The sequence below is a fragment of the Haemorhous mexicanus genome, chromosome 24 (assembly GCF_027477595.1).
Source record: "Haemorhous mexicanus isolate bHaeMex1 chromosome 24, bHaeMex1.pri, whole genome shotgun sequence".
Taxonomy (NCBI): Eukaryota; Metazoa; Chordata; class Aves; order Passeriformes; family Fringillidae; genus Haemorhous; species Haemorhous mexicanus.
Genome location: NC_082364.1, coordinates 5274308 through 5296819, shown reverse-complemented (window position 1 = coordinate 5296819; position 22512 = coordinate 5274308). Strand labels below are relative to the sequence as shown.

At 47.3% G+C, this 22512-nt stretch overlaps 1 protein-coding gene across 2 annotated transcripts in view; it reads left to right on the top strand.

The window, feature by feature from the left end:
• ARHGEF12 (Rho guanine nucleotide exchange factor 12) overlaps positions 1-22512 on the top strand; it is a 96988-nt gene that overhangs the window by 27585 nt on the left and 46891 nt on the right. The window contains exons 2-4 of one of the 2 annotated variants that reach the window (XM_059867368.1): positions 14870-14893; positions 15573-15661; positions 17035-17091. In XM_059867368.1, the coding sequence (XP_059723351.1) occupies positions 14870-14893; positions 15573-15661; positions 17035-17091 (170 nt within the window). The remainder of the gene's footprint in view (positions 1-14869; positions 14894-15572; positions 15662-17034; positions 17092-22512) is intronic. The other variant, XM_059867369.1, reaches the window with a different exon arrangement.

Genomic DNA, 22512 nt, shown 5'->3' with positions numbered 1-22512 from the left:
ATATAAAATTATATATTATAAAGATATATTAAATATGTAATATATCATAATATATAGTTAATGTAAGTATACATGTGAGTGTGTGTGTGTGTGTGTGTGTGTGTATATATATATAGATATAGATATAGATATAGATATAGATATAGATATGCATACATTTATATGCAGGCATATAGATGCACAGAAGACAAACCTCCACAAATATATAAATACAGATAAATATTTTCCAGCCCCAGGACAGGTGAAAAAGCTGAGTTTTGTTATCCCAGCCCTGGCTGCTGCTGCTGCCTGGGAGGAGGTGGGACAGGAGAGGGTTAGGTTCAGTATAAAATAGAAATATTAAATAAAAATAGATAAAATGTATTAAAAATATCTTTATATATATAAAATACATACATATAAAATTATATATTATAAAGATATATTAAATATGTATTATATCATAATATATAGTTAATGTAAGTATACATGTGAGTGTGTGTGTTTGTATATATATATATATATATATATATATATATATATGTGTGCATACATTTATATGCAGGCATAGAGATGCACAGAAGACAAACCTCCACAAATATATAAATACAGATCAATATTTTCCAGCCCCAGGACAGCTGAAAAAGCTGAGTTTTGTTATCCCAGCCCTGGCTGCTGCTGCTGCCTGGGAGGAGGTGGGACAGGAGAGGGTTAGGTTCAGTATAAAATAGAAATATTAAATAAAAATAGATAAAATGTATTTAAAATACCTTTATTTATATAAGATAAATACATATCAAATTATATATATATAAAATAAAGATATATTAAATATGTAATATATCGTAATATATATTTAATGTAAATATACATGTGAGTGTATATATATATATATATATATATATATATATATATGCATACATTTATATGCAGGCATGTAGATGCACAGAAGACTAACCTCCACAAATATATAAATACAGATCAATATTTTCCAGCCCCAGGACAGCTGGGGAAGCTGAGTTCTGCTCTCGCAGCCCCGGCTGCCGCCTGGGAGGAGGTGGGCCAGGAGAGGTGGAGTTTCCTGCCTGGTCAGTGATCGATCCGCGGGTTCCTCCCGAGGATCCCCGAGCCCCGCCAGGCTCCAGGGCAGGAGGATTTGGGATCAGAGCTCTGCCATGGCCCTTTGGGATGTCCCTGCTCGGCTGTGTGGAACAGGTAACACGGAGCCTTTGTTCCTATTCCCTGAGCCGGGAGTACCTGCTTGGATGCAGAGCAGAGAGAAAGGATTTTACCTTTTGGAAAAAAAGCTGGGAGGGGAGGTTTGTCTCCTTTTTCATTCCTTCTTTCATCTTTTAATAGCTGCTGCGTGAACCTGAGTTACTCCTTTGTGGTTTTGCTGTGAAAATGGGCAGTTTAATGTGTTTGCTGGGAAAAGCTGTGTCTTGGTGGCTGAGCTGCAGAACAAAGGTTTTGAGAGCCTGGAAAGATGCTTTGGATGTCGATGCTGGCAGCACTCCCTTCTTTCCATTTCCCAGTAATTCCATCCCAGAGCCTCCTCACCAGCCACAGGGAATGTGATTTTTGATAAGTTGATATTTTATGCATGTTGATGTTAAATTAGCTGCTGGTGCTCAGGCAACCATCTCTCAGTGTGTTGGGTGGGGTTTATTTTTCTGAATACATTTTTCACTGTTGTATTTCTTTTTTATTATTTTATTGTAAAGTGTTCTAAAATTTAAACAAATTGTATCAGTCCCAGTGATGGTGTGGACAGGTTTGAGGCAGTGTTGATCCAGTGCCAGCCATCAGCATTGAGAGGAAATGCAGTGTTTTGTACTAATAAATGAGATTGTGATGTGGAAAGGTTTGAGATGCTGGGGGCAATTGTTGTTTTTTTTTAAATATAAATATAAATACAGCCAGGGAGGGCTGGCAGTTGTCATCATGCTGCATGGTGAGGGGGAGGCACTGAGAGCTGAAGGTGTCACTGAACCCAGTGGGGGAGCAGCTCCAATCTGGCATTGCTGTTTCTGCTGCCTTGGTTGTCTCCATACCCCTTCCTCATATCTTGGAGAATTTTGCTGCAGTCACCTTTTAGCAGCTGGGAACTTTCCTGACTAAATATTTGTTTGGATTTCTTTTTCTCTTTCGCCTGTATTTTTATTTATTTTACGAGTCCCAAGAGGCAAATACTAATACAAACACATCCAGAGGCCTATTAATAGCTCTGGGTTTGACTCACAGGCTGTTCTCAGGATCTTGAGCCATTTTACAAAGAGCTTCACTCCTGGATTTTTATCTTCCATTTTACAGTGGAAAAAACAGGGCTTGATGTTGCTGAGAAATCCTCGTCCTGTGTTCTGCTCCAGTTGGAATTTCTGGATTTATGCTGTAGTTTAGAGGAGGGGAGGTGAAATGGGAAGGAGCAAAGCATGCCACAGATGCCTGTGTACATTTTTTCCCTCCTCATGCAATGTGTGCTATGTGCATCTTTCCTCTCGTGTTTTATGGGCCAGAGCTGCATTTATGGCAGAAATAATAGGTTTGCATGTCCCAGAAGTCTTTTTCTTTTTCTTAGGCCATTGAAACAACTGAGGTAGCTCCAACTCCACAATACAGCACTGCTAATCTCTTTATAGCTCAGCTGACATCACATTTTCTTCTTTTGGAAAACTGCAATGTATGGTGGAGAAACTTTCCATGGATGCTTCTAAAATCTGAGGGAATGCTGGGACAGGGACCCTGCTGGGAGGCGTGGAAGCCAGCAAGGTGAAATGCTCATTTAGCTGGAATTTAGCCTCAAATAGTTTGGTTGCCCTTGGTGTTTGTATCTACAGGAGTAAAACTTGAGCAGAATTAGCTGTGGAGGACTAAGAGCTAAAAATACACAGTACAGGTTAAGCAACACTGTGGTAATGATTTCTTGGTTCTCTGTGTGCTGCAGCTTTCCTTTCTAAAGCTGTGGATCCAATTTTTCCCTTGGTGTAAATTAAGCCACTGGGAGCACTTTGCCTTTGGGTGGTTTTAGACATATTAACTGTAAATTAGTTTATGGCAGCTGGGAAATATTTCGAAGCTCTGCAGAGGTCAGAGGGGTGGATGTGGGGATGTTGTCTGCTCATCCCATGCAGAATGGGTGTAATTTGGCCAAAGGTTCCTCACTGAGTGGGAGAAGGGAAGGCAGGGCTGGAAATGCTTTTGGGCTGAGTGTCTGCTTAGCTTTGAACTCATAAACTGCTGGTTCTGATGAGCAGGCAAGTCTTGGTTTACATTTCCAGAGCAGTAAAGGCACGTGAACCTTTAAAACAACCTCACCAGGGCTGAAGGGAAGTTTAAATGAAGACAAGGTCCCTGCTGACCTCGTTTGTCAGAGGAGTAATTAATGAAACTTCTGGGCTGTGCAGGAGGGCAGACCAACTGATAGTGCCTCTGGAATGTGTAAATCCATGGGGAGGTGCTGCTGGTGCTGTCAGGCTGTAGCTGCACCTGTGTCAGGGGAAATCACAGAATCCCAGCGTGGTTTGGGTTGGGAGGGACCTTAAAAGTCATCCAGTGCCATGGGCAGGGACACCTTCCACTGCCCCAGGGTGCTCCAGCCTGACTTTGGGCACTGCCAGGTGCTCTGGGCACCCTGTGCCAGGGCCTCCCACCCTCCCAGGGAACAGTTCCTTCCCAGTGTCCAACCTAACCCTGCTCTCTGCCAGTTCGGAGCCATTCCCCCTCACCCTGCCACCCCAGCCCTTGGAAGGAGTCTCTCCATCTTTCCTTCAGCTCCTGCAAGGCCACAGTGAGGTCACCCCAAAGCCAGGCTGGACAATCCCAATTCTCCCAGCCTTTCCCAATTTTGAAGAATCCCAATTCTTCTCCAGGCTGGACAATCCCAATTCTCCCAGCCTTTCCCAATTTTGAAAGAATCCCAATTCTTCTCCAGGCTGGACAATCCCAGTTCTCCCATCCTTTCCCAGTTTTGAAGAATCCCAGTTCTTCTCCAGGCTGGACAATCCCAATTCTCCCAGCCTTTCCCAATTTTGAAAGAATCCCAATTCTTCTCCAGGCTGGACAATCCCAATTCTCCCATCCTTTCCCAATTTTGAAGAATCCCAGTTCTTCTCCAGGCTGGACAATCCCAATTCTCCCAGCCTTTCCCAGTTTTGAAGAATCCCAATTCTTCTCCAGGCTGGACAATCCCAATTCTCCCATCCTTTCCCAATTTTGAAAGAATCCCAATTCTTCTCCAGGCTGGACAATCCCAGTTCTCCCATCCTTTCCCAGTTTTGAAGAATCCCAGTTCTTCTCCAGGCTGGACAATCCCAATTCTACCATCCTTTCCCAATTTTGAAGAATCCCAATTCTTCTCCAGGCTGGACAATCCCAATTCTCCCAGCCTTTCCCAATTTTGAAAGAATCCCAATTCTTCTCTAGACTGAACAATCTCAATTCTCCCAGCCTTTCCCAATTTTGAAAGAATCCCAATTCTTCTCCAGGCTGGACAATCCCAATTCTCCCATCCTTTCCCAATTTTGAAAGAATCCCAATTCTTCTCCAGGCTGGACAATCCCAATTCTCCCAGCCTTTCCCAATTTTGAAGAATCCCAGTTCTTCTCCAGGCTGGACAATCCCAATTCTCCCATCCTTTCCCAGTTTTGAAGAATCCCAGTTCTTCTCCAGGCTGGACAATCCCAATTCTCCCAGCCTTTCCTCTGCTCACCTTGGTGGCCACATTAAACCAGGCAAAGCTGACAGTGCTGAGGAGCACAACAGCTTGGCCTTGTCCCTTCTTGAAAACATCTTTTGAAAGACACACAGGAGGAGTAATAAATTGATTATTATTTACCTATCTTATAATTTCCAAATAAATTTATTATTATTTATTTCTCTTACTGGGGGTTCTTTGGTGCACTCTCAGTACTTCCAAGCCATGGAGGTGTGGTGTTCCTGTGCCAGGCAACTGCACTCACTCCCCAGAAATGTGAACTCTGGGCCAAATACTCCTCTGTGCCTCTGAACCTTGTACATATATTTGCAAAACTTCAAGCTGCCTAATTGGAGGCAGCATTATGCTATTTTGAAAGCTACATTTCCAGTTGTATTACGTGCACTCTGTGTTGGGGATGGCTTTTTTTTCCCTCTCCTCCCTGTCTAATTGCTGTCTTTTGCTGTTTTTAAGGACTGTTTCCACACCAGGCTCGTTGCTGGTTCATAACAACCACAAGCTGGGGATGGCATTAATAAGGAACTAGGCTTGGTGCCTAATGAAATGCAAAATCTGCTCCCAGGCTGGGGCAGCCCAGTGATCCCAGCCCTGGGTGTGTGTGTGTGTGTCAGGTGAAAGCAAACCCCGTGGCACTGCACTGCTTTGGGTCTCTCTGCTCTGCTTAGGAAAAGAAAATTGCTTTATTCCTTGATTTTTTGGGGCAGTTCACTGGGAAGCTCTTGCAGACGTCGTGGAGGAGGAGCTGCCACCGAGCCAGCTCTGCTTTGCAATTATTGGCAAGCAAAGCAAACATTTCATTTCCCTGTAATTAGCTGCAGTTTAGGGAGGGCAGGTTAATTTGGACTCCACGCCCTGTCTGTGCAAGAAACCCCAGTGCTCCATTTGATTCTTTCAGGCTGTGGGCAAAGGGGTTTAAAAGAATTTTTCAGAAGTGAAAGCTGGAGGAATGAATCACAACAAACGTGTTCTACCCCTCTTCCTTCCCTTCTTCCAAACAGCAAAAGCTCAGGATGCGAAGATGGTGTGAAAATATAATTATTATATTAAATTGGATATTTTGGGGCTCTTCTAGTATGGCCAAACCACATATTTCAGCTTTTTCTTGTTACAGGGAAGCTTGAGCTCTCTAGGCCTGGGAGTATTTGTCTCTGGCCTACTTTAAAATAAATAAATGAGTGAGAAAATTGGATCATAACTTCTGAAATCACAAGCTTGACCTTTCTCCTGTACCTGGTCACTTGCATTAAATGGGTCATGCAGTAAAAGCTTGGAAAGGAACAAATCCTGAATGTTTCTTTTCTGCTGTGTAAATCTTGTGTAAATTTGTGTGATAATAACATTTTCTGGAAGCCCTTTTAGAACCACACTTGGCCTCTTTCAGCATTTGTGGTGTTTTAATTTTTTCCATTTCGAAGCTGTCAGTTTTTTCTCTCCCAGAGGTGCAAGCAGAGATTCAGTCATTTGTAAGCAGTCACGTTGGGAAACCAGTAGGAAATCACCTGGGACTTGGCAACCTCCATTCCCCACCAATTTCTGAGCGGGTTTTGTGCTGGCTCTGAGCTACATTCAGTGGCCAAACCTTACCTCTATTACTCAAATCTCACTTTTAGGCTGAATCTAAAGGCAGCATTAAGGAAACACGAGCAGCCTGGTTTATTTATGTTCCCTCCAGTGCCCCCTCCCCAGTTTTCATTAATTTGGCTCCTTCCAGCCCCTGGCAGGGAAATTCAACAATAAATGGCCTTGTGTGACAACCTCAGGGCCTGCAGAGGGAAAGCTGCTGCTGCTTCTGAGCCTTGGAAGGCAGTCAGGAGTGGAGGAACAGCTCTGGCTGCTGGACATGTCCCTGTGCCCTCCCCTTGGAGAGTTTCTTGGGGACTCAGAGTTCTTGCAGGGTCCTGGCCCGAGAGGCAGAGCAGCACAAAGGGCACATTGAGATGGCTGCTGGGGAAGCCCTCCTTCCTTGCCTGCCCAGTAAATGCAGCTCTTTCTCCATGAAAAGCCCTGACATCAGCTCTTGGAAAAATCCAAGTGCTTGTGTCATGGAAAATAGCTGAGGCACTTGCCTGGGCTGGGAGTGAATGGCTGGACTGTGGATGGAACTTCTCTGGAGATGCTTTTCTTCTTCCTGTTCTGACTGAAACCCTTCCCACCTCAGGGCTTTGCAGGGAAGGACGCTGAGGAAAGAGCCACAGCTGGCTGTAGTAAACCCAGAGTAGCCTGCTTGTCATTTTTACAGGACACAGCATGATGATGCATTCCTGTATCATCAGGAAATTCCACGTGTGGAGGCAAATCTCCCAATTCTTGCTGTTTGTTTCATGGAGAAGATTTATCTTTGCATTCTGTTCTTCTGTCATCATTTTAAGCTGGTTTCTTTTCCCTCTTTTCTCGCTCCCTTCTCATGCTGCCACCTTCTCTACACCCCTCTTCATGAATCCCTCAACCACCAGTATGACAGAGAAATCTGTATATGGGTATTTAATTTTTTGAAAGCTCAAAGAGGAAGCATGCTGTGAAGGCAAGGCACCAGTGAAATTCTCCTTCCCTGTAGAAATTCCTCCCCCTTGGAGCCCTGACCCTCCCCATCTTACAGATGGAACTTGCCAGCCTTCCAGACTTTGCTTTTTTATCAAATTCATCTTAACCTAGTTTAAGTGTTTTGCTCAGCACGTTGGTTGCCATGGCAGCAGTCCCTTGCATTGATCCATCTCCTGATCCATCAGGAAATATGCTGATGGGCTCTGTTGGCTACTCTGCAATGTCTCTCCTAAAAGGAAAATGGAATGGCTTATTCTGGTTCTGGCTGGAGACATCAGTGGCCTGAAAAACGATGGGGTATTGAGTGGGAGGCATTTCCTGATGTTTTATTGAGGCAAATGCAGCACTGGGGGTGTTCAGGGGGGTTTGGCACAGAAGGTGTTGGCTCTGGGGGCTCTCCAGTCACTTCCCTACGTTTCCCATGTTCTTGTCTGAAGGCTGCACTCCTGTCCATGAGCTGTCAGCAGTGCAAGGTCAATAATGCCAGGGAGGATTCCTCCATGAGTCACTGTGTCAGCTGTGCTGCCTCGGACTCCTCAAAAATAACACAGAGCTCTCAGTGCCTCCCTGCAATCCCAAAGCCCATCCCTGGGCTCTGACAGCTCCCAGGAATCCCATTTGGATCCCTGTTTTCCTGCTCCCTGTGTCCACTCTGTTGCCATCAGTATGCAATGGGTTTGGCTTGGTTTTTTTTTTTTTTTAATTGAGGGAAAAAACTCAGTGTTTTCCCGAGCTTTGATCTGTGGAAAAGATGTCCCAGCAGAAAGCTGCTGCTCCTGCTGAGGAGGATGGAGGGGATGGCTTGGGTCAGGGCTGTCCCAGGCTGGCTGACGTGCTTGCAGCTGCAGGTGCTGCCTGTGTTTTCTCTCACTTGCTGCTTTTGTGTTTTCCCTGTCAGGGGGGTCTCAGCCCCTCTGGCTCTCCCACTGCCCTCTTCCTTGGGACACAAAACTGTCCCCTGAAACCTTCCTCAGGGCTTTTAAAATCCTGCTCTGGTGCATCTGTGCTTGGAAAACAGATTCCCTGCCTTGTTTTTCTTTCATTCTGTCTCCTCCAAGGTGAAATTCTGGGAGGTTTTTGCAGAATAGCATTTGTGTCAATGCTTGCTGTGCTTGAAGAGCATTTAAAACCTCCTAGATTTAGATAAAAATGCATAATTTCTCTGAGTGCTGTCAGTGAAGTCCTATCAGGGTGTTGAAAATGAAGTTTAAAAGGTATTAAAGGAGCTGGATGTGTAAGGAATAGTCCTGGAATTGTTCAGAGATTTTTTTACTTGTCAGCCAGGAGCAGACTTTGGTTTTTCCAGGATCTGTTTGGGGATGTGTGAAGAAGAGGAGAGAACAATCCTGCTCAGCATTCCCAAAATCTTGAACAGCCTTCCCTGGGAGTGTCCCAGGCCAGGTTGGACAGGGTTTGGAGCAGCCTGGGACAGGGGAAGGTGTCCCTGCCGTGGCAGGAGGAGCTCTGAGGTCCTTCCAACCCAAACCATTCTGGAATTCTGAGTGAGTTAAAATCACTTTTCACCAAAATCCATGGAGCTGATGGTGGCCAAAGGCTTCTCGTTGACTCAGGAGTTGGTGGAAACCTCCTGAATTAGGATGAGATTTTTAAAAGCCAGAATTTGGATTTTTTTATTGGGGGACTTGGAGAAAACCTTTGGTTTTCCTTTTCTCCTCCTAAATATGTCCCTAAAACCGATCAATGATCAGCCCTGGACTATTTCTCCTCCTGAATTTGGCATGATCAGTTGTGTTGGCTGCTTTTCCTTGAAATTTACAATTCATTCAGAGGGTTTTTCTGCAACAAGCAACATCTTATTTAAATGAAACTAATAAAGCACTGAAGCAGCTTCTATTGCAACTGTTCATCTCCTAATTAAAGATTAGTTCTGTCAAGCAAGCACTTTTTGGCTGTTCTCTTCTGCATGGGTTTCACAACATTTCTTACTCATCTGGGCACAAGTTGGAGTGATTTCTCCTTGCAAACACACACAGGCTTCATTTCAGGCATGTGAGCAGTCCTGGAACTAAAGTTAGGCACATGAATAAATATTTCCAAGGTTGAGGCCCTTGTCTGAATCTAAATATTTTTCTCTTTGATCAGTTTTGGAGATAGCAGATACTTGAATTCTGGTAATATTTTAGTAGGGGAGGGGAAAAAAAACCCAAAACCCAACATGGTTATCTGGGTGCTGTGCTATTTCTGGTCAGCTGTATTTTCATCCTCCCGGGCTAGAATGGAATGCTTTGTACTGCTGGAAGCTGGGAATCCTCCCTGCTCTCCTCTTTTTCTGACACATTAATTCTTCAAATCTCCTTTTTCTGCTGGGCTTCAAGGTGGTTATTGGGCACTGGTGGTGCCTGTGTGTGAGCTAACCTGAAATCCAGTGTTTAATCCACGCTGTTGCTACTTGTGGGTGTATTTTCCTCACTTAAACAGATTTTCCTAATGCAGCATGACTAAGAGGACACACTTTTAGTCATTTGGTGCATTTAAATGACTCAAATTATTCAGACCCAGCATTTTAAAAAACAAAATCTGCCTTGGCTTTTAATTGGTGCTGGTGTTTGGGAGAGTGGAACAACTCGTTTGAAAATGTGCTGATGTTCATCAGTTATCAGACAAAATGTCTACAGGGTTTTTATCGTGGAGCCTAAACTTGCCAGCTCCATTTGGAATTAAGGCTCCAGCTGTTCACCACACCCTGCTCTGCCTTCTTGCTGCTGTTTACTGTAGGAGGTGAAATATATTTTAATTTGAATTATGTTGGGTGCTGTAGCACGGTGAGGGGATTTTCAGGGCTGCTTTCAAATTTAATATAATTTCCAAGTGAAGATCAGTTGCAGTGAAGCACAGATGAACTCCCAGGAGCTCCTCTGTGATCTTGGATTGGGTTTGATCCATTTTCACTCTGCTTCCTGCTGGAGTGGCACAGTGTTTGGGAAATGGGGAATGACTTCCAGGTGGTGTTCAGGCAGGGAAGTGGGAGAAATCTGAGTGCAAGGATCAGTGTTGGAGCCTCAGCTGAGCTGAGTCTTCCACCTGAAACTGCTGTGATTTCATAACTCAGTGCCCGGGGGTGATTTCAGATCCAGGAGGGGAGATTCTTGGGGGGCTGGAGAGCTTCACCTTCAGCCTGGCTGGACAAAGCCCATCCTTTTCCTTCTCCAGGGATTTTAGGGAATCCCTGTGAAGCAAAGGGAAGGCAGGAGAGGGTGGGGAGTGGTGGTTGTGCAGCGCCCAGAGACTGTGCTGGGATCATCTGCTGCATCCATCCCTGCTCCCCAGTGTGTCCCTGCATCCATCCCTGCTCCCACCTCTCCCTGCCTCCTTCTTTGCTCACCAACCTATCTCTGCTCCCCAACCTGTCCCTGTGTCCATCCCTGATCCCAGCCTGTCCCTGTGTCCATCCCTGATCCCATCCTGTCCGTGTCCATCCCTGATCCCAACCTGTCCCTGTGTCCATCCCTGATCCCACAGTGTCCCTGTGTCCATCCCTGATCCCACAGTGTCCCTGTGTCCATCCCTGATCCCAACCTGTCCCTGTGTCCATCCCTGATCCCACAGTGTCCCTGTGTCCATCCCTGATCCCAACCTGTCCCTGTGTCCATCCCTGTTCCCATCCTGTCCCTGTGTCCATCCCTGATCCCACAGTGTCCCTGTGTCCATCCCTGTTCCCATCCTGTCCCTGTGTCCATCCATGATCCCACAGTGTCCCTGTGTCCATCCCTGTTCCCATCCTGTCCCTGTGTCCACCCCTGATCCCACAGTGTCCCTGTGTCCATCCCTGATCCCACAGTGTCCCTGTGTCCATCCCTGATCCCAACCTGTCCCTGTGTCCATCCCTGATCCCACAGTGTCCCTGTGTCCATCCCTGATCCCACAGTGTCCCTGTGTCCATCTCTGTTCCCATCCTGTCCCTGTGTCCATCCCTGATCCCAACCTGTCCCTGTCTCCACCCCTGATCCCACAGTGTCCCTGTGTCCATCCCTGATCCCACAGTGTCCCTGTGTCCATCCCTGATCCCACAGTGTCCCTGTGTCCATCCCTGATCCCAACCTGTCCCTGTGTCCATCCCTGTTCCCATCCTGTCCCTGTGTCCATCCCTGATCCCACAGTGTCCCTGTGTCCATCCCTGTTCCCATCCTGTCCCTGTGTCCATCCCTGATCCCACAGTGTCCCTGTGTCCATCCCTGATCCCACAGTGTCCCTGTGTCCATCCCTGATCCCACAGTGTCCCTGTGTCCATCCCTGATCCCACAGTGTCCCTGTGTCCATCCCTGATCCCACAGTGTCCCTGTGTCCATCCCTGATCCCATCCTGTCCCTGTGTCCATCCCTGATCCCACAGTGTCCCTGTGTCCATCCCTGATCCCATCCTGTCCCTGTGTCCATCCCTGATCCCAACCTGTCCCTGTGTCCATCCCTGATCCCAACCTGTCCCTGTGTCCATCCCTGTTCCCATCCTGTCCCTGTGTCCATCCCTGATCCCACAGTGTCCCTGTGTCCATCCCTGTTCCCATCCTGTCCCTGTGTCCATCCCTGATCCCACAGTGTCCCTGTGTCCATCCCTGATCCCACAGTGTCCCTGTGTCCATCCCTGATCCCACAGTGTCCCTGTGTCCATCCCTGATCCCACAGTGTCCCTGTGTCCATCCCTGATCCCACAGTGTCCCTGTGTCCATCCCTGATCCCACAGTGTCCCTGTGTCCATCCCTGTTCCCATCCTGTCCCTGTGTCCATCCCTGATCCCACAGTGTCCCTGTGTCCATCCCTGATCCCACAGTGTCCCTGTGTCCATCTCTGTCCCTGCCTCCTCCTTTTCTCCCCACCCTCTCCCTGCCTCCATCAAGCCGAGGGGCTCCAGCACTGCCTGGGATGGGGGCACAGCCCTGGAATGGGGTCCCTTCCCAGGCAGGAGGATTCCCCAGAGCCAGCTGGGTCCTGGCCCCTTGTGCCATCCAGCTGTGGGCCCAGCTGTGGGGTGGGAATGGGGGATTTTGGCTCCCACCCCACAGGAATTGGACGTTCACCGCTAACGTCAGAGCGCTGAAAAAGGTTCCGGTGTTTTCAGCGCTGCTTTGTTTACAAAAACTTTAAAGTTCCTTCCTAAATAATTAATCACCAGCCTAGTGTAATAAGCAGAAAGGTTTTGCACAGCTTCTGGAGCTGGAAAATAGGACATGAGTGTTTCAGAGATAATAAAGAGCTCTGAACCAGCCCAGAGGTCCAGCAGTGAACTCACTTTGTGTTGTCCACAAGCTCTGCCTGATGCTGCAGCAGTTCTGGGTGCTGGTAAAAACCTCTGTGGGATCAACTTTGTCACTGAAATGCTTCATTAAAATACTTAGCAGTGATATTAGGGGTTTTTTATGCAGCTCAAGAGTTCAATTGCATCATAAAAAAATGGCTGTAATTCATCCCAAGCATCTTTTCCTGTCTTTCCCTGGATTCCTTTTTTTCCCCTCTTTTCTGCTTTCCAGTGAAACACCTGATTGCTCTGCATCTGCTGGCTGCTCAGGGTTCAGGCAGGGTTAGGTTGGGCTGAGATGACTTTTGTTTGCTTTGTTTTGGGATTCAGGCAGTGTCTGTCCTGCACCAAGTCCTCCTCCCCTGCTGGAATGGTGACTGGGGCTTGGCCTGCTGCAGAGCTGTGGCTTTGCAGGTAGAGCAGAATGAGGAGAGGATGTTTCTTACTGGATTCAGAGTGGATTTCCCAGGCTTTTACGATTAAAATAGAGCTTTTGGGGGCAGGAGGAAGGAGGATTGCCACTTCTTGCCTTCAATTAATTAACTTTTTGCTGTTTATGCAATCACAGGCCCTATCTACCCCCTTAATTTGGGAGCTGCTGTTGTAGTTCAGCTCAATTCAACGCTGTTATCTGAAAGATGGCAAGTGTCTTGCTGTGGATAATTATTTTCAGGAACAGGCAGACAGCATTTTAATTTCCCTTGCCTAATGTGTCATCAGATGCTCGTTGTGGAGTTCCATATTAGTGCATGTTTGCACAGGGGCTTGGCATGTGGGAGCTGGCCAGTTTTGGGTGGATCCACCCTTGATGGCACAGCTCTTGCTCCAGGAGAGGGCTTAGGCTGGCTCTGTGCAGCCACTCGGGGTTCTCAGGTGGTGGGGAGGGAGCTGCTGGAGCTTTAGGACTGGGCTCTTCCTGCCTGGGCCACTCCAGGTGGAGCTGTGGAGGGGAGGAGGTGGCAGGAGGAGCACTCGGGGCAGTTTTGTGCTGCCAGCCCAGGAATCTTGGTTGGAATGGTCTGGCAAACTGTGGGAGAATGGTTTGGTTGTGGGATGGGGCTGTGGCTCAGCTCAGCATCACAGAAATGCAGGGATGGGCACTCCAGCCCCTCCTGGTGTCCAGCAGCCCCTTCAGGGAGAAATCCCTGCTGTGCCCAGCCTGAGGCTGTTCCCTCTCACCTTTCACTCATTTGGGAAGAGATTCCAAACCCCCCTTGGCTCCAGCCTCCTTTCACCTGAGCCTGGCTTTGGAGCTCTTCACAGCATTCAGAGATTTTGCAGAATTTTGCAGAATTTTGCAGAATGACCAGGTTGGATGAGACCATCAAGATCACCCAGTCCAAGCCAGCCCCAACAACTCAACTCAACCCTGGCACCCAGTGCCACATCCAGGCTTTGTTAAACACACCCAGGGATGGGGACTCCACCACCTCCTGGGCAGAACATTCCAGAACTTTATCACCTTTCTGTAAAGAACTTTTCCCTGCTATCCAGCCTGTATTTCCCTTGGCACAGCTGGGGGCTGTGAGCTCTGGTTCTGTCAGTGCTGCCTGGCCCTGAGGCAGAGCTGCTGCTCCTCCTTGAATCCCAGAGAATTTGGGAATTCCAGTCCCTCTCCTGTTGTCCTTTTCTAATCCAGATTTGGGGACTGTTGGTCATGAACAAATTGGTGTGTTTCAACTGAAAGCCTAAAATAAAGTGTAAAAAGAAAAGGTCATTTCTTGCCCTGCTCACCTCTGTGGTGTTTGAGTTGTTTGGGCTTGAATTTCTTCCCTCTAATCCCTCACCCAGCACTTCCTGAAAAATGTGTATAAATAGGAGAAAATGCAATTATTTTATATATAGGGGGGAATGATCAGCTAGAAACCATCTGCAGAGCCTTCATTAGAACAAAAAGTGATTAAATTACCTGCTCTTGCCTTGCAATGTGTGTTTTGCCTTCCTAGTGAAGGATCTCAAACATAAATGGAGTAGGAATGGAGCTGAACTTGCAGGCCAGAGGAGGAATCATGTGTTTCATGAGAGCAGAAGTTTTGGTGGATGGCACCACCTTGTTCTGTCAGGAATCCAAGGGGAAAAAAAAATCCTGGATTCATAAATCCTGCGTTTTCCTCAGTTAAAAACACAAATTTTCTTGGTTCTCCCTTCAGCTCTGGGTTTGTACTTTTGTTATCTGTGGGTATAATCCTACTTGGAATAGGTAATTTAATTTCAGCTTTGTCTCAGAGATGGCAAGTTCATGGAGTTCCATGAAAATAGAGATTGTTTTTTGTGAAGGTACCACAGAAGTGTAAAATTACTGTTGGTTTATAAGCACTAATGTTGGTATAAAACCAAATATTGAAAAATAAGCTTATTTAACTTCTTTTTTTTTTTCCTTTTCAGGTTTCCTCTCAAAAAACCTTCGAGGTGAGTTCCTGAAATTTGCTTTTTTCTCTTTATTGTAAATGATGCTGCAGCATTTTTGCAGGGGGAATGCTTTTAAAAGTTTTAAAAATATATAGATACAAACACAGCTTGTAGTGCCCATTACAGATGTGAGGAAATCAATATCCAGGTGGGGATGAGGTGCCAAAAATCGATTTATTGGTGGTGTCCTTGGCATGGGGTGACCATTTGCATTCTGTGACGTGCCTGGGGGCTCACTTACCTGAGCTTTGAGGTGGTCAGGGAAGGAGGGGGACACTGCTGGTGCAGGTGCTTCCCTTCTGGGGACATCCTGAATCTTTAATTTTGGCAGGCTGAAATATTTAAAGTTTGCTGGGAGATTTAAGATTTCAGGAGGGTTTTTTCATTACATTTATTTGGCTTTTAAGATAAAATACGGGCTGGTGCTGAGTGCTGAAGAGAATGCACTTGCTGTTACCAATTCTGGAGCTCCTGGAGCCTTGGATCCACTCCCAGAGATTGCAGGGGAGATCATTTTCCCCTCTGAATTCAGCCTGGGAATAAATTTTTTAAGGCAACTCGATGCCTGCGCTTTAATGTGAATTTCTGGTGGGCAGCAGAGCTGGGTGAGCTCTGGGTGAGCGCTCAGGCAGCTCCTGGGGGCTCTGGAGTGAGGATATTTTGCTTTTCTGTGCCCCAGACACGGCAGCATTCTGAGCAGAGAGTCTCCAGCAGACAAGAAGCAGAAGGTTGAACGCTGCAGCAGCACCCACGACTTCGATCCCACAGGTGAAATCCCAAAATCCGAGGGGAAAAAACCCAAACAAAAGCACTGGGAAGTGGATTAAAAATGGTTTTAATGTGGTTTTCAGAGCTGTGTTGTTCTGCAGAGGCAGTGTGGGCACTGGAATGAATGTGGGCTTGATTTTCAACACCCTCATCATCCACCTGGATTAGTGTATCAGTAAATAATTGTAACAACTTCCACTTTCAGCAGAGTCAGGAGGCAAAGGCTCTAATTAGCTGTGAGGAGTTCTTTAGTGCAATCTGAAATTGGAGATGTGCTTGGCCCAGCCAGGGCTGAGTTTCCCTGCTGGGGTTTTAATTTTGGGGGGTTTCTTTTGTTCTTTTGTCGATTTTGATCCCTCTTTACCCCGTGCAAAGTGAATTTGTGCTCCCCAAGGTGGAGCACTTGAAGAGAAGCTCCCTCATTTTAAAGGATTTGCTGTCCTGCTTTGATTCAGCCTGCTTTGATTTTAGTGAAGTGAGGGAGGTGAGGGTGCACACAGGGTTCTTGTTCTCTCTGGAGCATTCCCCCATGGAATTCCTGCACCTGGCATTCCTGCCTGAGCCTCCTGGCCCCATGCAAGGTGCATTTTTCCTGTCTGGCTTTTCCCTGGGGTCTGGGGGGTGACTGGGAGGGGGGCACAGCTGGGAGGTTGTGGGGATTTTTGTGCACAAATGTTCATAAACCACCCTGGTGATGGTTTCTGCCCCTGGCTGCATGAGTCCTTCTGGTGTGCACAAAATAAATGAAAATGGGCTTTAAATGCCCATTTAATGGGGAAAAAACTGGTTTAGTGCTCATCTTCTTTTCCTTTGTCCTTTGGGACAGGTAATGTAAAATTATTTCAGGGTGGGGGAGCTCTCAGGCTTTCATTTTGTGGAAGGAATTTAATTTCTCCAGAGACAAACTTGAGGAATCCTGTAATCTTAATTTGCAGAGTTGAAAGCTGTTACCTGGCCCCGTGCTTTGATAGGGAGCTCTGCCATGCAGAAAACCCTTCTCTTTTATTTGAGGGGTGAATTGAGGATGCTGAACTGCTGGGTATTGACTCTGGGAGGAACCCTGCCTTGTGCTTGGACTGGTTTTTATCTGTTTTACTGCAGAGAGCTCCTGTGGTCGTGTCCTAGCTCCTGTAACAGATTCTGTGTGCTGTTACCTGTGTCTCCCTGTATTATTCACCCTTATTCCAAATGTTCCACCTGTGTTTTGTTCACATCTTATTTGTGTTTTGCACGATTTAACCCGATAAATCCGAGTCTGTGTTTGTTTGTTTGTTTTTTTTCATGAAGTTTGTTTTTTTTATTTTTATTTTTTCCTCATGTTTGGTCTCCATATTTTCTATATCTCTCTCTCCTTTTCTCCTGCTCTCGTGCAGATAGCTCCTCCAAGAAGACAAAGTCTAGTTCTGAGGAGAGTAGATCCGAGACGTATGGTAAGCCAAAGCTGCAGCCTCCCCCTGGGCAGCTCCTGCTTCTCCTGTCTGTGAATCCCAGGCTTTTCCCTTCCCCTGATCTGCATGGTTGGCTCTGCAGCAGGGTCTGCCCTTCCATCCTGCTTCAGTTCTCAGCTTGTAGCGTGCTAGTGGCTGGAAAATTATCATTTATTCCGTTTGGCACCCGTGGAGGTGTCCCTGCCGAGCCCCAGTGGCCACCTGAGCTGCTCCTTCTGCCAGGTGAGCAGGGCCACCAGGTGAGCTGTGCTGCCCTCAGGCCCCGGGGAGAGGCAGGAACAGGGTTTGGAGCTGGTTTTGACCCATTCAGGCATTCAGCTCCTAAGCCAGGCAGGGATTTCCTCAGCCTGGAAAGGCTCTGCAGCCCAGGAACAGCCAGAGCTGCCCTTCCATCCTGCTCCAGCTCCCAGCTTGGGCTGGAAAATGTGAAATCTGGCACCTGTGCAGGTGTCACTGCTGGGCTGTGACCATCTGAGCTGCTCCTTCTGCCAGGGGCTGAAGGTCAGGCCTGAACCAGGCCAGGGGGGCTGCGCTGCCCTCAGGCCCTGGGGAGAAGCAGGGACAGGGTTTGGAGCTGTCTTTGAGGGGTCTGACCCACTCAGGCATTCCCTCCTAAGCCAGGCAGGGTTTCCTGGGGGTTTGAGCAGCAGGGACAGGGTTTGGAGCTGTCTTTGAGGGCTTTGACCCAGGTGTTCAGCAGGGATTTCCTCAGCCTGGAAAGGCTCTGCAGCCCAGGAGCAGCCAGAGCTGCCCTTCCATCCTGCTTCAGCTCTCAGCTTGGGCTGGAAAATGTGAAATCTGGCACCTGTGGAGGTGGCACTGGGTGCTCCTGGCAGGGAGGGCACAGCTCCCAAAGGGGTTTGTACCTGCAGGAAAGTCTGGGCCATATTCTCCCTCATTGATTGTAGGGGTTCCTTTTGCCAGAAATGGAAAAATATTTCTGAATAATTTAAATAAGTGAGAGGATGTGAACCTGTTCCCTGTCCCAGAGAGGGGGTGACCCTGCTCTCCTGGGCAGTGATGAGTTTGGGATGGGAATGTCCCCACCCATCCTGATGGGGACATTCCCATCCCTACACCATGGGATGGATGGACATTCCCATCACCACACCAAGGGATGGATGGACATTCCCATCACCACACCACGGGATGGATGGACATTCCCATCACCACACCAAGGGATGGGTGGATGGACATTCCCATCACCACACCAAGGGATGGATGGACATTCCCATCCCTACACTATGGGATGGATGGACATTCCCATCACCACACCATGGGATGGATGGACATTCCCATCACCACACCAAGGGATGGATGGATGGACATTCCCATCACCACACCATGGGATGGATGGACAATCCCATCACCACACTGAGGGATGGATGGACATTCCCATCACCACACCACGGGGTGGATGGACATTCCCATCCCTACACCAAGGGATGGATGGACATTCCCATCACCACACCACGGGATGGATGGATGGACATTCCCATCACCACACCACGGGATGGATGGACATTCCCATCACCACACTGAGGGATGGATGGACATTCCCATCACCACACCAGGGGATGGATGGACATTCCCATCACCACACCACGGGATGGATGGACATTCCCATCACCACACTGAGGGATGGATGGACATTCCCATCACCACACCGAGGGATGGATGGACATTCCCATCACCACACCAAGGGATGGATGGACATTCCCATCACCACACCACGGGGTGGATGGATGGACATTCCCATCACCACACCAGGGGATGGATGGACATTCCCATCACCACACCACGGGATGGATGGACATTCCCATCACCACACCAGGGGATGGATGGACATTCCCATCACCACACCATGGGATGGATGGACATTCCCATCACCACACCAAAGGATGGATGGATGGATGGATGTTCCCATCCCTACACCATGAGGGGCCCCTGTGCTCCCTCAGCTTTGCCAGCTCTTCACTCCTGGGGCTGTGAAATTCCCCTGCTCCAGGGACTTTTTCCACTTCCACTCCTGGAGATGTTTGCATTCAGACCTTAGAATCTAGAAGGCAATAAGGATTCACAAATTGGTTTTTTGGATCCAATCAGCATCTTCAGCCCCTTGGACTTGGGCTGAATCTGGCTGCATTTCTTATTTCCAACTCTTATTTCCATTACTCCAGCCATGGGTTGCCTTTCTTTTCCTTTACTGTTCTTTTATTTTATTTAATTCATGTTTAAGGCAGTCTGTGACACTTTCTGATTTTAATCTGTTCAGCAAATTGCTAAACCTGCTGTGGGATTTTGGATGCAGTGACTCTTCCAGAATCATCAGCTTTATCATTCCACTGCAATAAAACTGCCAGGTGTTCATGGCCGTGCTCCAGCTCCTTAACCCACCTCTGGAATACAGAGTGATGCTGTCAGAGCAAGAAACACGAAAAAATAACCAAACAACACCAACCCTGAAGAGTTTAAACCAACCCAGGCATGTCAGGAAAAGCTGGAGCAGCTGGGGAGGTGTGTCCTGTTCTTTCTGTGAGATCTCTTCGTTTCCTCTGGAATTTTGAATCACACACTTCTTTTTTTTTTTAAAAAAAAGCAAAGTAATATGATAGTCACGTTCCTGAGGGTGTGAGAGTGTTCCTTCAGGAGCTGTAAACACCTTTGGAAGGTGCCTGGATGGAAACCTGTCTCGGGGAGAGCTGGCTTGCTGCAGCTTGTCATTGCTGCTGCCACCCTCGCAGGGAACAGCAGGAACAGCAGGGGTCTGGGGCTGATCCTGGGGATCTGAAGCTCAGCCAGGATCACCAGAGCCCTGGGCTCGTTTTTGCCTGGTGCTGCTTCCCCACAGAGTGCTGGAGGTGCTGTGGGTTAAGGACAGGAAACGTTTGCTGGGACATCTCTGTGTTGATCCCTCTGCCCCAGCCTGGCAGTGGCCAGAAACAAAGAGAACTTCCTCGTGGGAGCTCTGACTTCCCAGAAACAAACAGAACTTCCTCATGGGAGTTTGGACTTCCCAGAAACAAACAGAACTTCCTCGTGGGAGTTTGGACTTCCCAGAAACAAACAGAACTTCCTCATGGGAGCTCTGACTTCCCAGAAACAAACAGAACTTCCTCATGGGAGTTTGGACTTCCCAGAAACAAACAGAACTTCCTCATGGGAGTTTGGACTTCCAGAAACAAACAGAACTTCCTCGTGGGAGCTTTGACTTCCAGAAACAAACAGAACTTCCTCATGGGAGCTTTGACTTCCAGAAACAAACAGAACTTCCTCGTGGGAGCTCTGACTTCCCAGAAACAAACAGAACTTCCTCGTGGGAGTTTGGACTTCCAGAAACAAACAGAACTTCCTCATGGGAGCTTTGACTTCCCAGAAACAAACAGAACTTCCTTGTGGGAGCTTTGACTCCAGAAACAAACAGAACTTCCTCATGGGAGTTTGGACTTCCAGAAACAAAGAGAACTTCCTCATGGGAGTTTGGACTTCCAGAAACAAAGAGAACTTCCTTGTGGGAGCTTTGACTTCCCAGAAACAAACAGAACTTCCTCATGGGAGCTCTGACTTCCCAGAAGCAAACAGAACTTCCTCGTGGGAGCTCTGACTTCCCCCAGGCTTCCTGCAGATGCTGTCCCCGTGCCCAGGATCCCTGGGAGCAGCTCCCACTCATCTTTCCTTCCTTGCCCTGCCTTTTGTCTGCTGCTCCCAGGTTTCTCTGGAATGTCTGCAGAGCTCTGCTGTTTGCTTTGGAAGGCACCAAACTATTCCAAGCCCTCCAAGGAGAAATGCTGCACTGATATTTTCCTCTCTGCTGACTGGATGGGGGCTGGCCACTGCCGAGGGAATAACAGGGAGGGCTGGAGTGACAGCAGGAAGAGGAGGAGTGGCTTTGGTGGCTGTTTGTTCTCACCTCTTGAAATTTTTATTTCAGGAGCCAGAATTTCCTGAAGTGTGTGAGTGGCTTGAAGGGGCAGAGTGCTCATGGAGGGAATTGTTCTAATGGAAAGAAATTAATTTGTGGTGACATCAACCTCTCAGCTCTCTCTTTCATTCATAAACCCAACCTTCTCACCTTTGTATATTCAACAAAATTCAGATTATCAGGAGAGAGAATGAGTGTCATTTGTTCTGCTGTAATTTGCTAATTAATGCCATGATCTCCCATGATATCAAATATCTCTTTCTCAAAGTAGCATTTTCATCTCTTAAATGAACTTAAAACTGAAATTACCTTTCAGGGCAGTAGGTGAGGCATCAGCTTCTCTTTCCTCTTCCTCACAACTTGGTTGCTCTCCAAAAATATCTCCTTTTATATTTAGCAATCATCAATTTCTGGCCTGAATATTGGCCTGGACTGGACACAAACTCTTTCACATAATTTCTCCAAGTTTGTGATAAGTTTTTGGTTCTTGTTTTGAAACCCCAGATTGGAGATGTTTTGAAATGGAAACTTACTCTCCCCAGGGTTTTTTGCAGTCCTTACCAGCTCTGTGTCTTTATGTTGTGGCCACCATTTTTCCAGAGAAATTCACCTTTATGAAAGTTCTGTTTCTCCTTGTGGAGCAGCATTTCTGACAATATTTTATGGACAAAGATCTTCCCAAATGAAGGGAAGCATTTGGCCACTCTCAAAACCCCAAGAGGTTTGGGTTTTTTGTTGGTGGAATGATTCATTTCAGCTCCCTCTGTTAAACTGCATTTTCCTATGGTGGCCTCATGCCCCAGGGGAGGTTTTAGCTCCCAGATCTCAGCTCCTAGGCTTGGACTGGACTGGGAGATGGAATTCACATCCCATGGAATCCCAGGCTGGTTTGGGGTTGGAAGGATCCTGAACAATGATTTTGTTCCATGGGCAGGTGTGGATGTGTTCTCAGGGGTCCCAGGATGAGGGAAGAGATGAGGATCTGACTCCATGCTCAGAAGACTGATTTATTATTTTATGATCTATATTACATTAAAACCATACTAACAGAACAGAAGAAAGGATTCCAGCAGAAGGCTGGCTGAGAATAGAGAAGGAATGAATGACAAAGGTTTGTCTGTGACCCAGACAGTCTGGACAGCTGGGCTGGGATTGGCCATTGATCAGAAACAACCACAGAGACCAATCCCAGCTCCACCTGCTGCACCCACAGCAGCAGATAAGAATTGTTTGCAGTTTGTTCCTGAGGCCTCTCAGCTTCTCAGGAGGGAAAATCCCAAGGAAAGGATTTTTCATAGAACGTGTGGGTGACAAGAGGTTTGGGTTTTTTGTTGATGGAATGGTTCATTTCAGCTCCCTCTGTTAAACTGCATTTTCCTATGGTGGCCTCATGCCCCAGGGGAGGTTTTAGCTCCCAGATCTCAGCTCTGAGGCTTGGACTGGATTGGGAGATGGAATTCACATCCCATGGAATCCCAGGC